General features: G+C 37.1%; 6 protein-coding genes across 14 annotated transcripts in view; 2 read left to right on the plus strand and 4 right to left on the minus strand.

The window, feature by feature from the left end:
* LOC100122176 (parathyroid hormone/parathyroid hormone-related peptide receptor) overlaps positions 1-1,735 on the minus strand; it is a 63,053-nt gene extending 61,318 nt beyond the window's left edge. For 2 of the 5 annotated variants that reach the window (XM_032600734.1, XM_016986457.3), the window contains exon 1: positions 817-1,735. In XM_032600734.1, coding sequence (XP_032456625.1) covers positions 817-819 — 3 coding nt within the window. In that variant the 5' untranslated portion in view covers positions 820-1,735. The remainder of the gene's footprint in view (positions 1-816) is intronic. The other 3 variants (XM_016986454.3, XM_016986448.3, XR_004345044.1) reach the window with 2 other exon arrangements.
* A 1,201-nt stretch (positions 1,736-2,936) lies between these two features.
* LOC100119211 (28S ribosomal protein S22, mitochondrial) lies at positions 2,937-4,944 on the minus strand. 2 transcript variants are annotated; one of them, XM_032600829.1, is made up of 4 exons: positions 4,820-4,910; positions 4,467-4,690; positions 3,788-4,266; positions 2,937-3,687 (listed from the first exon to the last, which is right to left on the minus strand). In XM_032600829.1, exons 2-4 carry the CDS (start codon positions 4,549-4,551, stop codon positions 3,211-3,213), a joined length of 1,041 nt encoding a protein of 346 aa, XP_032456720.1. In that variant the 5' UTR covers positions 4,552-4,690; positions 4,820-4,910; the 3' UTR covers positions 2,937-3,210. The 2 variants fall into 2 exon arrangements, with proteins under 2 accessions (XP_032456720.1, XP_032456718.1); XM_032600827.1 differs by having other exon boundaries at positions 4,467-4,944.
* Positions 4,634-6,479, plus strand: LOC100678768. The gene is made up of 4 exons (XM_003427373.5): positions 4,634-5,681; positions 5,783-5,915; positions 5,989-6,045; positions 6,142-6,479. The coding sequence occupies exons 1-4, from the start codon at positions 5,305-5,307 to the stop codon at positions 6,289-6,291; spliced, it is 717 nt and encodes a 238-aa protein (XP_003427421.1). The 5' UTR covers positions 4,634-5,304; the 3' UTR covers positions 6,292-6,479.
* On the minus strand, positions 6,347-9,404 carry LOC100122246 (actin-related protein 8). The gene is made up of 7 exons (XM_001605800.6): positions 8,607-9,404; positions 7,876-8,535; positions 7,464-7,808; positions 7,247-7,393; positions 6,960-7,179; positions 6,761-6,889; positions 6,347-6,692 (listed from the first exon to the last, which is right to left on the minus strand). Exons 1-7 carry the CDS (start codon positions 8,634-8,636, stop codon positions 6,520-6,522), a joined length of 1,704 nt encoding a protein of 567 aa, XP_001605850.1. The 5' UTR covers positions 8,637-9,404; the 3' UTR covers positions 6,347-6,519.
* On the plus strand, positions 9,364-10,826 carry LOC100119251 (protein dpy-30 homolog). Of its 4 annotated transcripts, none has more exons than XM_032600863.1 (4): positions 9,364-9,609; positions 9,814-9,948; positions 10,044-10,117; positions 10,214-10,826. In XM_032600863.1, exons 2-4 carry the CDS (start codon positions 9,933-9,935, stop codon positions 10,454-10,456), a joined length of 333 nt encoding a protein of 110 aa, XP_032456754.1. In that variant the 5' UTR covers positions 9,364-9,609; positions 9,814-9,932; the 3' UTR covers positions 10,457-10,826. The 4 variants fall into 4 exon arrangements, with proteins under 4 accessions (XP_032456754.1, XP_031782736.1, XP_001604997.1 ...); XM_001604947.5 differs by having other exon boundaries at positions 9,603-9,659; XM_032600862.1 differs by having other exon boundaries at positions 9,605-9,650.
* Positions 10,781-13,981, minus strand: LOC100122262 (phosphatidylinositide phosphatase SAC1). The gene is made up of 9 exons (XM_016990015.3): positions 13,266-13,981; positions 13,160-13,213; positions 12,980-13,071; positions 12,560-12,900; positions 12,360-12,471; positions 11,929-12,272; positions 11,481-11,858; positions 11,219-11,386; positions 10,781-11,133 (listed from the first exon to the last, which is right to left on the minus strand). The coding sequence occupies exons 2-9, from the start codon at positions 13,195-13,197 to the stop codon at positions 10,855-10,857; spliced, it is 1,752 nt and encodes a 583-aa protein (XP_016845504.1). The 5' UTR covers positions 13,198-13,213; positions 13,266-13,981; the 3' UTR covers positions 10,781-10,854.
* Between the last annotated feature and the right edge of the window lie 23 nt (positions 13,982-14,004).

Raw genomic sequence — 14,004 nt, forward strand, 5'->3', positions numbered from 1 at the left:
TGAAAAAGGATCCAAGAGATTTGTAAGAAATATTCTTATTGCTGATAAAATTTTAGTTTATTTCAGGATGGCGAAAGTTTTGCACAATATAGAAATAAGCTTTCAGTGATAGTCTAATTTCCAACATATATCAACTTTGGCCTTCATGAAATGAAATAATTTAATTATTGCGCATTCCTTCCACTTTTAAGAACATTTTTGAAAGATTTTACGCGACACATCTGTGTATTTTCACTAGTCGTTATAACGTTATAACGTTTGTTATAACAGCTAGTTTCGGAGTAAAACTGGCTATTCAATCTCCGAAATGTTAAAAATGCATACGTCGGAGGAAGCAAACTCGCGACGGATGTAGAACTTTGAAAATCGATCGGCTCGATATTATATTTATAGCTCTATACATACTATACTGGATCCGATGGAGTTCTCTCGTGCGCGATCGGGCTCTCTGAAAGCGTGCAATCTAAAAATATGCGAATGGCGCTATTGTTATTTAACTCAACCTCGTCGGGTATCTTTTGCAATCTGCTTTATAGCAGTCGTTGCTCGCGCGAATGCACCGTCTGTGAGATGTGTGAACAAAACAAAAAGTTTATATCGTGATCGTAGAATTATTAATCATCAATGTTACACATGACTCGTTGAACTTGAAAAGTGCGACCTCGGTGCAGAGATATAAGCATAGGCACACTTTTCTTCAGTTCGAAATTCGCATACACACGAGTGCACGAGCGAGGAAAACAATATGGTATTTTTAACGCTGTAAATATAGAATGAAGAGAAACGCAAACGAATTCAGTAAACAATAGAACTCACCATCTCGCCACTGAGTTTCCCGAAAAATCTTCGATAACAGAGATATAACCGCAGGCCAGTAGTCGTGCAATTCAAGCTTTAACCGCAGTCCCCCGAGCTTCGGAATACCTAGAAGTACATACAGTCCCTTCCGCGAAGTGTCTCCAAGGCAGCTGGTCATCGGCCGCCGCTGCAGGCAGCGCCGGTCGTCCGGGCGAAGAAGATTAAGTTGCAGTAGCAGTCGTCCTTGTTTTTTCGCAAACACGGAAACGCCATATCATCAGCGCGGCCACCTCCGGCGACAGGACCGAGGACGAATCACTGCGGCAGCCTGCAGCAGTTGGCACTGCGGTACGTGGCTGCGCTAATAACAGAGGGAACGACGGCAGCAATAACAATAATATCGCCGCTTGGCTGCATCCTTTATCGTCGAGACAGATGCACTTGGCTCCTAGCTCGAGCCAATTTTTTTCGCCTATATGCAGTCTCTGCGTTTACTCCGCGATATAACGCGAGCAGCGTCGCTCGATTCTATTGTTTTTCTTTTCGCCGCGTTATCCGCGCACTGTACATACACCTAATAAACTATATACGCGCGATGGCCTGCGAACTATCATCCCGACTATAATGCACTCTCTCGTATTACCGCGTGTATGCACACGTGCTGCGGCTCGAACAGAGCTGACGCCTCCGCGTCCACAGCCTCAGTTCTCGCCTCTCTCTCTCTCTCGGTATGTTTTGGTGAAATTCTCGGAAGACGCGTCAAGAAATCCCCGCGCGGGCTCGCGCGTGTTTGCGAACACAAAGTACAAGTTTAGATATCCTGATGCGAGAGGAAGTGCGAGCGGGTCTTCGAACTCACGCGTATATAGCGGGCTCTGCAGACATCAGCCGACCGGCGCCGGACGTAGTTTCAGCGAGACTACGGAACGCCGAGAGCGAGCCTGAGAGCTTATACGCGCCGCCGCCGCGCAGCCGTTGCTATCTCTCGTCGAGCCCCTACCCAACTTGTTGCTTCGCTCGCCCCCCGACCGCCCCCCCCCCACCCGGGAGGGAGAGATCGACGAAAGAGGGGAGAGCCTTTGCGAGGGGTTGTACACAGGGCTGGAAATAGTTTTCGAAAATGTTCGTTGTTTTTTTTCGTTTGCCAGGGGAAAGCCTTCGAAAAAAATATCAATGGCGCTGTATGGAAATTGCAATTCGACTTCGGGCAAAAAATTTTTCGCATTTTTTCGTTTGGGTAATACTTGTAAAAGTTGTAATATACTGCAATTAGGTGAGTATTGAAAAATTTAAGTGAGTTTATTAGGCAGGTATATGGGCAAAAAAACGCAAAGTGAAATTCATGACGCCTAAGTAGATGAATCCGGAATAGGTAAGACGCGCCCCGATGGTTACGGCACGAATTCGCTATAGATCCCGAGCGTATATAGCTCACACACATGCCCTGTATGGAGCTGTTTAATACATGTACAGACAAAAAATGAAAATTGATCGCCGTAGAGGTATTACACAGGCTACACGCGTCCATTCGGATGGCTTTGTCGCGCGGCGTATAAGAACTCACCCGGAGTAATGTGGAGACGAGAGATCAAGGGGAAAAAACACTTTTACCCTGTCGACGTCTCATCCGAGTGAAATGTAGCCGCCGGAGAAAAGATCAAAGTCCGGGATGGTGAGACTTTAGCAAGAGGGAGAGTTGCGAATTTTGTGTACGAAATTTATGAAGTGTGAAAAAATTGCGACGGCGCGTTGGGTATACAAGACGGAAGTGCGGACTTTATCGGAATCCCAGCTCCTTATCTGTAACATGCATGATATATCGGGGCAGAACTTTAAGTAGGAAAAGGTATTTCGGGCGATTTCCAAGACTCGCTTGCCGCGATAAAAACGCGCTTGGGAGATTGGGTTCGCCGGTTTTTCAACGCACATCAGTCATCAGGCGTGTGTTAATGAGAAACTTTTGTGTATGCAGTTTTATTATAAATTAGGGAAACCAAATATTATCTTGGTTCAGCAATTTAATCGGTTTCACTGAAAGATTAAAAATACTCAAGTGTATAGTCAAATATGTGTGGTCTGAATAGTCTCAGTTTTAATCTACTTTACGCAGAGGTAGAATTAAATATTATTTTTTAAAGTAGTTTTTTCAAGAACTTTGTTTTATTTTTTCACTATTCATCAATGATATCTATGAAAATTTGTGCATACAATGCACCAAGCATTTTATAGTTTATCAAGCATTGGTCGAAAACAAACTGATTTTTTCAGAATGTACAATTCTGTGCTAGACAATGATGCAACTCTAAATTAAAATTTTATTAAAACAAATGAATAACATTATTTGATAACGATGCTTAATGCTAAAGAAAATAAAGAGTTCAAGTAAAAAAAGAATACATTTTCTTATCTCACTTAAGTTTTTATTTCCTCATCACTGCTTTTTGTTTCTGCAATATGTTTTTCTACGTTTTCTCTAATTTTTCTTCGTTCTGCTTCTATCTCCAAATGCGTTTGAAGAGCGCGAATTAACTTTCCTTTGCTACCTGCTTCAGTGTCTATGAAATGCTGTATTAACTTAACATTATCCTCTTCTTTGATAGCTTTCTCACTTGGATTTAGTTTATAGTACAATTTTATTACCAAGGCAGCATCTTCGATTCGTTCTGTTTGTATGTTCTCAATTAGCAGATTATCTATTTTTTTGTTCCAAGCCAAATAGAATACCATTGGACCAAAGTGTCTAGTTGACCTTAAATGATCAAAGTGCATTTTGTCATAAATACAATCGTATGTAACTCTTGTAACCCTGTGAAAATCCTCACTATCTGGTTCAAATTGAATGCAAGCTCGATTTAATATAAATTCATAATCTTTTCTATCCAGCACAGCCTGTAAAAAAGTTTACATTTTAGATTTTTGTTTTAAATTCAGAGTACGATTTTATTTATTCATGATTGTGATTATATAAATTAATGATTGATTGAATTACCTGCAGGTATTCTTCTTGAAACATCTTTGGCATGAATACTTCGCGACCTGGGATAGGAAAGTAAACTTGATTCAAGCGATCTTTTTCATGGTTAAATGCCTTTCTCAGAGTTCCATCAAGTTCCCTAACAGCAATTATTCTGTCTTTGTTGCTTATACCAAATGTAATGTCTGTGACAACAAATTTTGCATCAGAGAATCCTTGCAAAGCTGGATCTTTTGATAAAACACGACCATCTTCTTCTCGGACCTTCACAACAGGAGGCATTTGCAAGCGCTCCCACATTAGCTGATTAGCTTGACGCCTTGCATCTTCCAACTCTTGATCAGTCATAAACTTGTATTCGGGTTCCACAAGGTTTTCACTATTCAATTGTCTTCTAAAGACTTTTTCAGTTGATGGACGAGTTACAGTTTTGAGAATTGTTTGAATTTCTTCATTAAAAAAATAAGGAGCTGGGTCTTTGTCATATGCAGGTTCTAAAAAGTAATTTAATAAATCACTGAGTTAAGAGATTTTAAATTGCAATTATGATTCCAAGTACTTTTTACATAAAAAAAATTAATTTGTCTAAAGCCGACATTCAATCAACAGTTAAAAACATCGATAAACTACTACTTGTAAGCAGACAGCAGTACTTGAAACCTAACCTAAATCGTAATATTACTACAATATTTACCTGAGGCCGCATTTCTGGATGTAATCTGTGTTACTACCCGACGCGACGAAAAGCGCAGACCAAAGTGCAGGCCTCGCGAAAGCATGACGTTTGCCGATAATTATTTATTTCCTATCGTGATTTATACCAATTGCCGAAACTCGAAAGTCCAATCGTCTTCGTAACATCACGTAAAAACACTGCCGTGGCGAAAGAAACGCACGTGCGCGCCGCGCCGCCTATATCTTAACTCGTCAGGTGACTCGAAACCATATGAGTTGACATATTATAACGCAATTATTAAAAATGAGGGGCAATTTGCCAGTATTTATGCAAATATTTTGATTGCAGAAGTATGTTGTGTAAATACTTACTTCATAATCTAAGAGTCTTTATCGAATATTTGTTATTATACTTAACTGAACATAAATATTTTGTCATTATCATTCAAATTATTGCGCGAACTTATATAGAGCCATCTTCAAAAAAATAATAATGGCGACGAATATTTAAAAATGGTCGCAGCGGCCTCTCCGTATAACGTAATACGTAAACAATCGGAGAATTTGTTTGAGTTGGATCTGACTGACACAAATCTGACAAATGTGTTATTTTCTTGTTAAAAAAGTTGAAGCAAGAGAATAAAATTGATAAATACATTCAAAGTGATTCGAAAACTACGCGCTTGTATTTAATGTGTTAATTTTCGCATCTTCCATGCGACAAATATATGTGTCAAAGCAATTGTCTCCCGCCAAAAAACCGTCAGTCGAAATGATGATCTAGGATTAATTGTTTAGTTAGTTCAACTTACTTTATTGTTAACAACTTGTCCAATGAATTTCATTTATTTATTATAATGGCTTCAAACGATGAAGATGACGTTGATATGAATTCAGTAGAATTTACTTTGGAGGATACTTATGACCATTTGAAAGACTTGAAACACAAAAGAGAGCAAAAAATCAAGAAGATGATTGATATTATTAAGAATAACGAAGTGAGAAAATTAGAGCCCAATACACCAGCTGAAGAAATCCGTCTGAAAAGATTTCGGTTTGTGCAATCAATGAGAAAATTTGTTGCTCTTGAGCAACCACAAAATCTTCCTGTTCCAAATACACCTGATTTTTACGCTGATGCTTTAAAGGAATTGGAAGACGAAGTGTATGCAATGGAAGAACTCGATAAGATCACGGATGAAGAAATAGCAGACCTAGAAACTGATATTGCTTAGTGAGTAAATTTTATTTCATACTATGATAAATCTTCTACAATTTTTTTAAATGTATGGCAACATATAACATAATAAACTTCAATTCAATGTATACCTGCAGTATGGAAAAGAAAAAATCGGCTTTCGAACAAATTGAAGAGACATCTTTAAATGCAGCAGACAGTGAAACAACTAATTATGAGGCTGAAATGGTTGTGACCAAACGTCTATTCCAAGAAGTTAAAAAAGATTTGGTAAGTATTAAAATTTTGACTACTGAAAATAGAAAGTAGAACATGAAAATAAACTATTATCTGCATTTTATAGGCTACAGTTGTAGAAGCCTTATTTCCAGGCAATGTTGGTTTTCAAGAACTACTATGCGTAAGTTTTTGGACGTAATACTAATAACTTTATTCATTATACAATAAAAAATCATGATGAAAAGTTATTAATGAAACAAATAATAATGGTTTGTAGGTTCTTACAAGAGCATTGAGCAAGGGTGGAGATGACCTGTATATTGATGTTACACCTAATGTTCTAGATTTCGTCAACTTTTTACATGAAGCTGCTATCATTCAATTTCATCCTAATGATGGTACCAAAATCAAGCTTATAAATTTGTAATGTTTGTAAGTATACTTTATGCGGTTATATAGACAGAATTCTGTTGATAATTATATTTTTGTAGATACCATTAAAAATAATAATGGATTATAGATTTATTTATATACATATTCTTAATAATAAGAAATATAATCAGAAATCTGTATAAAAATTTTGTAATATACATTTTCAACTATAAATTAATTGAACAAAAATCAATTTCATTTAAAACCTTTTGAACTGCATTCATCACCACATAAAAGGTGCCCTTTCTCTTAGAACTCTAACACCAGCGTGCTCCCATTCCTGACGACCGATCCAAAGTTCCTGCGCGGACTCTAAACAACTCAGAATCGCCGCGCCTTTCCAAGACGTCATGCCCGGATCGATTTCTTTTGGGAGAGTTATGACATCCATTTGCTCTGAAAAACAAAAATATCACTTCCTGTTGCATAAATTTTACAGGTATCGAAGTAATTGAAAATCTTACCTGCCCGATACATGTACGGTATTTGAAGCGATATCCGATTATGAAGCCACATGCCTATACCTTGGAACTTCATTCCCGAACCAACAACAAGTATACAACTGTACATTTTACGTTTTAAGTCGTCCGTAGCTGTAACAAGATTTCAGAAAATCAATAGCCGTCCACAAACAATTACTTGAAATTTTTCAATAATACTTACGACATCTATCAATGCTCTGGAGTACGGCGTGATCCAGACCAAGAAGTTGCTGGGGGCCAACAACGAAATCTCTTGGCGCATCGAGTTCCCGATTGTTCAGAGAAATCGGAGCTGAATCCACGTTGTCAACCACTACTTCTTCCTCACCTGGGGTAGCCGGTATCGCGGTTTCCTCTTGCATTTCTAGAGTTTGCTCCAGATTTTCCTTCATACCTCTTCGCTAAAACGGTAAATAAACTTTTAGCAAAGTGTAATAAATGTTAACATAAAACTTGATATGTACTTACACTTGTCTCTCTCAGATAGTTCTCGTCATGGGGATCTTCTGAATCCCCCATTGAACGTTTTTGAATGTGAACACTGTGAGCTCCAGTCACTCTAAAAAGCTCTGGCTGAAAGAGGCTCAGTGGAGCAATTAGACACTCATCTCCTACCTAAAACGAGAAAATCAAACAATCAATAATTTACGATTTTTTTACATACTTTCAATTCCAAATTACCGACCTGTATGGTATAATTCTCGGTCGGCTGCCTGGGCTTTTTTACACTAAATGTTTTCTCCTGCGAACCACAGACATTCAAGTCAACATGGCAAAAGTCCTTTTTAAGCTGATCCAGCAGCATAGCGTCAAGGCGATTCGCCGGGTCGCAGTTTTTATATGGAAAGGCTGATTTTTGCAATAACCAGAAGAAAGTCTGTGTAATGTCGCCACCACCATAGTCCATGCGAACTCGTGTGTTCCTGTGCGATATACCGTCCTCGACGCAAGATACCGACGTCTTTTCTTCGCCTACATCTACAACACAAGCATAACCCAAGCCTGCTCCAAAAGTTGCGGCTACGTGATCCTGAAATATTTTCAAAATCAGTGGCTTATTTATCAACATTATTATAGTAAGAGTTCAAATTACAAACCTGTAACAAAAAACATCCTCCAAAACCCATGTCACATAAGAGTAGAGTTGTCAATTCCTTCAAATATAATCTGTTATAAATGTCTGGAATTATTAGTACTGCTCTATAGTGCTTCAAATCACGCAAGGGTATATCCATTTTTTTGGTCAAAACATATTCCCAGATAGCTTTCAAGTCAGCCAGGACTGAACGCAAGCTGCCTCCAGGACCAGAATGTATGTTTAACTCTCCTCTTTTATATGGAAAATGTATATTGTACCCATCTTCGGGATTCAATGTTAGGATGTCATCTCCTATAATAGCATCTTCTTCTCTTTTTACCCAATCACTAACACTAGGTGACAAGACTTCAGGGTTCGATCTACGATTAAATGCTGCTATCTGCTGTGGGGGTGTAGCATATCTTCTTCTACCATCCGACTGTAGGCAGGACTGAAGAGTGTGGGAAACTTGTAGTCGAGACTCTTCCATTGCCTGTGTGAGTTCTTTTGTACGTGGAACCAAAGGAGGTAAGAATGAGTCCTGATAGGATAACCCATTTGGACGGCGTTTTCTAGCAACTGCATTTAAAATTGTATTCGGATTCACGTCAGAGGCTCTTCCCATACGTAGATTCTTGGAGCCAGGATGGATGATGATTATAGTTTGAGCTTGTATTTGCTAATAACAAACATTTTAATAAAAAATTTGCTCTAATAATCATTTGCTAAGGAAGAGAATAAAATACATACTTCTGCACATGATTCTTGAAAGACCGGCATTGTTGACGATCATTTATTTCTCATACAACATTTAAATAAGTAGGAAAGTTAAAATGGGCTTTATTGTCTATAACCGAACCAAAAATAAGAAAATTGGTTTCTTATCGTAAAATATTCTCCTACATATTGCAAATTCGAAGCGCAAATTTTGTTCCGTGTATTTCTAATAATAGCACAACTATTATTTTTTATAGGTGACTTTTGCAAAGAAATAGTCAAACCAAATGACTAACATTGTCAACTAAAAAGATTCGCTACATCCACATTGTTTATAATTTTAGGTTATGCTTGTGGATGCACTATATATGTATATATTTATTATGCACTCTGTATGATTCAAGTGTTTTCATGTGAAATTAGCCACGATTGCTTATACCAGATGTATTAACTTCAAGCGATGGTTGAATTGGTCCCAAATTCAAAAATTCAGATTAGCATATAAAAAATAAGTGTACTTACAATAGATATCTCTAACAATTAATAAAAATTACATTTCATATATAGTAAAAGATATCAAAATTTCGTAATAGCCTTATATGTTTATTACAATAGGTGAACGTACTTTCTTATGGTGTAAAAAAAGTCTTAATTTTGTGAATTTGTTAAAAATTTTGCATAACTTTTGAAAGGGATGGGCATTTTCAACGATTTTTTTTAAATTAAAGAACTTAGACTCAGCTGTTCGACAAAACTGTTACATATATGTAGGTATATATGTAAAATAACCAGTATATAGTTGACGCGCGCACGCAAAGTTAATAGAACTCTTAAATAATAATTAGCTTTTTGATTATCGCAAATAATGAAGCTTTGCGCATACGTACATGATAAATATTAATTAATTGTACTGTCGTTGTTAAATCTCTCAAAATTTATCATTATCATATCATATATCATATAAACCCGATTCTTTTCTTTTATACATATATACTTATATGTATACATATATGATCCTCTAATTTCAAAACATCAGGTATCCCAATTTCAGCACTTTTGAATTTTGATTGTCCTCCCGTAAAGACCGTTCGTTCTAAAACTTTATACTTATATTTCCGATATTTCGCGATTCTAATTGAGTTGATGAAATTAGCCTGAATATATATAATATACGCAGCTGCATATAAGTGTACGCACATATATATCTACGTAAAGTCTTATCTATATTTTTCCATTTCAGTATCGCAATTTTCACTCCATTGTGGTGCAACCTCTCTCAAAATTAAGTGACAGCCGTGTCACTGCAGAATCTGTCCTCTTTCCGAGGGCTGCGGCATTACCAAAAGTTTTGTTTACGTAATGGCGTCAACTGGTGGTATGTTTTCGTATACGAATGCTTCCAACTTTCTCTTCTATTGCCTATAATAACTTTCACTAAAAGCTCTGCGTTCATTTTTTACTTTTCACTAGAGACCACGGCGGACGATAGAAGCGAAACTATCTCGGCAGCGTCCATAACAAATGTTCTGCCGGATGCCACACAAGTAAGCTAACCTATAAACCTGACGTCTGACTTTTACCGCAGCTAATTCCTTTTCACGATCCGCAAGTAATTATTTTCTTATTTTATTCTATTCTAGAAATCAATAATCATGGATAAGGACGCAGATCTGGCAAGTGCTCCACCAAAGAAGACCAGGGTAGAGGTGCAGTCTCTGCCAGCCAGGCAGTATCTAGACCAAACAGTGGTGCCTATTCTACTACAGGCACTCTCCAGCTTGGCTAAGGAAAGGCCACCAGATCCAATCAATTATTTGGCCTCTTATCTTCTACGAAATAAAAGCCAGTTTGACACTGGTGGATCTCCTCCCACCACACAATGACTTTCGTGCATAGGAAATCAATTTTGTGAACAATTGTGCGTGCATGCTGTCTTGAACAACATTTTAATTTAAAACAGTGAAAAACTGATAATTCAGTAAGCTTAAAGTTTTGGAGCATTTGTTAAATAATACAAGCTTGTAATTTACACACATGTAATCATGTATCCAGGCATGCGTTAGCCTTTTTCTCTGAGTTTCGTTTGATAATGAAGTGTAATATACAGCTATGAAGTAATATACAGCTATGAATTGTTAAAATTTTCAAATATTTTTAATCGAGACTTGCACATTTTTACAATAATAATAATAATGATAATAATACAATTTTTCTTTAAGGTATATATTTAAATAAAATATATATTTAACATAATTTGGATGCATTAGATTTACCTCTAATATTACAATAGCTTAGGCTTGTCAACATATTGCTTGCCATGGTGAACAATTGTCGTGAAAGTGCCAGCCACCATTGCTGCCCAAAACAGCATGTAAAGTAGGATTTCTGTTGTATACCTCGTAGGCAAAATCATTTGAGCAGCTAGCATTGCAGAAGCCACCAAGAGAATTAGTGGGAATGTTGCGTATCTCCAGTTTCTTTCAGATTCTAATGGACATGAAACGGTTAAACATTCACCTTCCTGTACCATGTATCTTCCCAAAAATAGATTTATAGAATCCTAAAATTAATTTTTATTAGTGTGACTTTAACCTGCTCAAAATATTATTATATTATTATTCAATGATCATCCATTTTCCTGTTACCTGTCGGAAACCATCAGCAAAATTATTTTTGTAATATCTAGTAAGAGAATTCATGCCATCTCTCATAGCTCCCATCTTAGTTCGCTTGCCTGTTCTTGTGAAATCTGTCTTCAAAGCACTAGTTCCAGAGTACTGAGTACTAATGACATCAGCATTGTCAGCCCAAACCTTGTGATACCGAAAATATTTGTATGAGTATTTGAAAATTAACAACCATTGATATTTTGCTTTTTAGGAATGAAACAAACGTTTTTCTTATTACCTGTTTGAATAAAAATTCAACTGAAGGATGCTCATCTACATTCCTTAAAATTTCCAATTTGGACAAAGCATCTGAAAGTACCCTCTTGGCCAACATACTCTGTACTACGTTTGTTCTATCTAAACAGTCAATGCAATTTGTCCTAAAAATGCCATCTTGAACAGATACTAATACTCCATCTCTTGTTAACAAAAAGTAACCCATTTGCTCTTGATCAGGAGCAAGACGAGCCATTAGTATATCCAGTCTATGCCATTGCATTTTTCGACATTCTGCATGAAAATCAAATGCTTCATATCTTATGTTCTGATTCTTCAATTCTTGCACAATTTCCCTGTATGACCTTTCCAAAGTTGCCTCTGCACCTTTCTGATCAATCTACAAATGACAACATAGTAATAAGCAAACTTAAAATTTTACAATCCAACAATAATTAAAAATATTTTACCAAATTGACTATAATTTGTTTCCCATAATGGAATATTTGACTCTCAAAATGTCTGGCAGAAGCTACTAAATGATTTTCATTTGGCATTATCTGTGGTTTTGGCTTATATTTTAAATTGGGAGCTTGTTGCCAAAATAGAGGAATTGAACCACGAGTTTGAACAAATGAACTCTTACTACCGTTCACTTCTAGAATTTGTTCTGTTTCAACAAAGTTTGAAACATTTCCATTACTATCAATACCACGAGAAAAAAGTCTTGTACCAGCTCTATGAATTGAGCGTCTAGATATTATACCCCAATTGAATGGAGTTCCATTGACCACAATAGTGTTCAAAGAAACAACTATACTTTAATCATTAAGAAAAATTGTTCATAAACAATGTTTTTGAAATCAAATGATTATTTTTAAAATAAATATTAAAAGGATACAGCCATGTATGATTGGAAGACAGAATTTATGATGTTCTGGTCTTGCTGCAAGAGGTTGTAGCAAATATGAATTCCATATGAACCTAGAATCTGCCCTCTCATGTAGTGGCATCTGTAAAGAACATTTTGAAAAAATTGAAATAAGAAAATGTATACCTTTTCAGCCTTAGATACTCTTATATAAATAGAAATTATCTCACCTGAAGGAAATCTGGTGGTGTGTTATGAAGCCTTTGCATTGTACAGCTTAGATCATACGCATAACTAAAGTAAAAATGAGGTGTACTCAACACAGACTTTATCATTTCCAAATAGGTATTGTTGTTGCGAATCTGCTTTTCATCCAAATGGGTCATTGATCTTGTGTAGGGTATTATAAAGGTAGAAACAATTTTGAAAATGTCTTGATTTGCTAAGGTACCAACTTTTTGTGCATCGTCTATAACTATTAAGTAAGGGCAAGCTAACAGCCGAACGATTCCTATAATACCCCATATTTTCCTGCGACTAGCAGTCTGAGGAATTTGACTAGGATTTGAAACTGAAAAAATAAAACAAATAAGCGATGGAAGTGGCCACTAGCTTTCCAACTGGACCATTACTCTGCAAAAAAATGTTACCTTGAGTATAAATCTGATGACTTGTCCTATCTATAACAAGTAAGATTTTTGTTCTCACAGGTTCTATGTAAAATTTGTCTGGAGTGGCATATCTGAAAGTGAATAAGGAAGCATTCAAATTTTCATTCATAACAGCTTAGCCAGCTTAGTCAGCAACTCAAAAATCATTTCTATACTCACAAATAAAGATCATCGTAAACATCTGTGCTTGCAGCCATCTTTCAAATCTTTAATAAGTATACTTATATCGACACCGAAAAAGTGCTAACGCATCTAAGCATATAATTATAGGTATTAATATCAACAAAGTCAGGCCAACAATCGAGAGAACTGCCTGGAATGTGACGTGTAGCCCTTTCAGCCTCCTCTCCTATATTTACAGATGCAGCACAGCCAGCAGCAGCTGACCGACTCTTAGATACTACTAGGTGCTCCTCGCGATTGAAGATAAAAAGCAATGTATCCTCGGAGGACTGCAGGTGCACGACACTCGCAAGAACTGTCAACTCGTATGCGGAAAAGTCGAGTGCGCGTTGCTCATTGCGACGACGATCCTGGAAAATTACACGTCGAGCTCGTTCCTCGCGTTTCAGCGTAGTGCAGTTGCGCGTAGCCTTTTAATTATACGTATGTCTCGCGCAGCAGTGTACGCTTATAATATAAGTATCAGTCTTCGGCTTCTCTGGGCTCTTCCGAGCTTTTGCCGTCTTCAGGGTTCAGGGACACACAATAAGGCATAGGTTAGATTCTGCTAAGCCGATGCTCCGATTGGACGGGAAATTCATCGGCCTATCTGGAATACGGTATACTGGAAATCGAATAAATTACGAGAATTGCAGCTTCGCGATATTCACGCGTGAGCTATTCCAGAAGATGACTTTTGTTATCGTTATAACCGTTCTGGAAAATTCTATGGGATTTGATCTTTTCTGCTTATAAGTATTTATTATCGTTTTTTCATTTTGGAGCAGGATCCAGGATCCCTCCGCGGATATTCATATTCGCGCTCGTCGCGACCGATCTTA

This window comes from Nasonia vitripennis, chromosome 1 (assembly GCF_009193385.2).
Source record: "Nasonia vitripennis strain AsymCx chromosome 1, Nvit_psr_1.1, whole genome shotgun sequence".
NCBI classification, from domain to species: Eukaryota; Metazoa; Arthropoda; class Insecta; order Hymenoptera; family Pteromalidae; genus Nasonia; species Nasonia vitripennis.

What these genes read in the sequence shown, in the direction of transcription:
- LOC100122262 (XM_016990015.3), bottom strand. Translation starts at nt 13,197, where the DNA reads ATGGCTGCAAGCACAGATGTTTACGATGATCTTTATTT. An exon ending in CACCACCAGATTTCCTTCAG is followed by an intron (nt 12,472 to 12,559) that starts GTGAGATAATTT and finishes TGTTCTTTACAG; the next exon opens with ATGCCACTACATGAGAGGGC. An exon ending in AACAAATTATAGTCAATTTG is followed by an intron (nt 11,859 to 11,928) that starts GTAAAATATTTT and finishes TGTCATTTGTAG; the next exon opens with ATTGATCAGAAAGGTGCAGA.
- LOC100678768 (XM_003427373.5), top strand. Translation starts at nt 5,305, where the DNA reads ATGGCTTCAAACGATGAAGATGACGTTGATATGAATTCAGTAGAATTT. An exon ending in CTAGAAACTGATATTGCTTA is followed by an intron (nt 5,682 to 5,782) that starts GTGAGTAAATTT and finishes GTATACCTGCAG; the next exon opens with TATGGAAAAGAAAAAATCGG. An exon ending in AAGAAGTTAAAAAAGATTTG is followed by an intron (nt 5,916 to 5,988) that starts GTAAGTATTAAA and finishes TGCATTTTATAG; the next exon opens with GCTACAGTTGTAGAAGCCTT.
- LOC100122246 (XM_001605800.6), bottom strand. Translation starts at nt 8,636, where the DNA reads ATGCCGGTCTTTCAAGAATCATGTGCAGAA. An exon ending in GAGGATGTTTTTTGTTACAG is followed by an intron (nt 7,809 to 7,875) that starts GTTTGTAATTTG and finishes AAAATATTTCAG; the next exon opens with GATCACGTAGCCGCAACTTT. An exon ending in CCGAGAATTATACCATACAG is followed by an intron (nt 7,394 to 7,463) that starts GTCGGTAATTTG and finishes TTCTCGTTTTAG; the next exon opens with GTAGGAGATGAGTGTCTAAT.
- LOC100119211 (XM_032600827.1), bottom strand. Translation starts at nt 4,551, where the DNA reads ATGCTTTCGCGAGGCCTGCACTTTGGTCTGCGCTTTTCGTCGCGTCGG. An exon ending in ATCCAGAAATGCGGCCTCAG is followed by an intron (nt 4,267 to 4,466) that starts GTAAATATTGTA and finishes ATTACTTTTTAG; the next exon opens with AACCTGCATATGACAAAGAC. An exon ending in TTCAAGAAGAATACCTGCAG is followed by an intron (nt 3,688 to 3,787) that starts GTAATTCAATCA and finishes ACTTTTTTACAG; the next exon opens with GCTGTGCTGGATAGAAAAGA.
- LOC100119251 (XM_031926876.2), top strand. An exon ending in TTCTGCCGGATGCCACACAA is followed by an intron (nt 10,118 to 10,213) that starts GTAAGCTAACCT and finishes ATTCTATTCTAG; the next exon opens with AAATCAATAATCATGGATAA.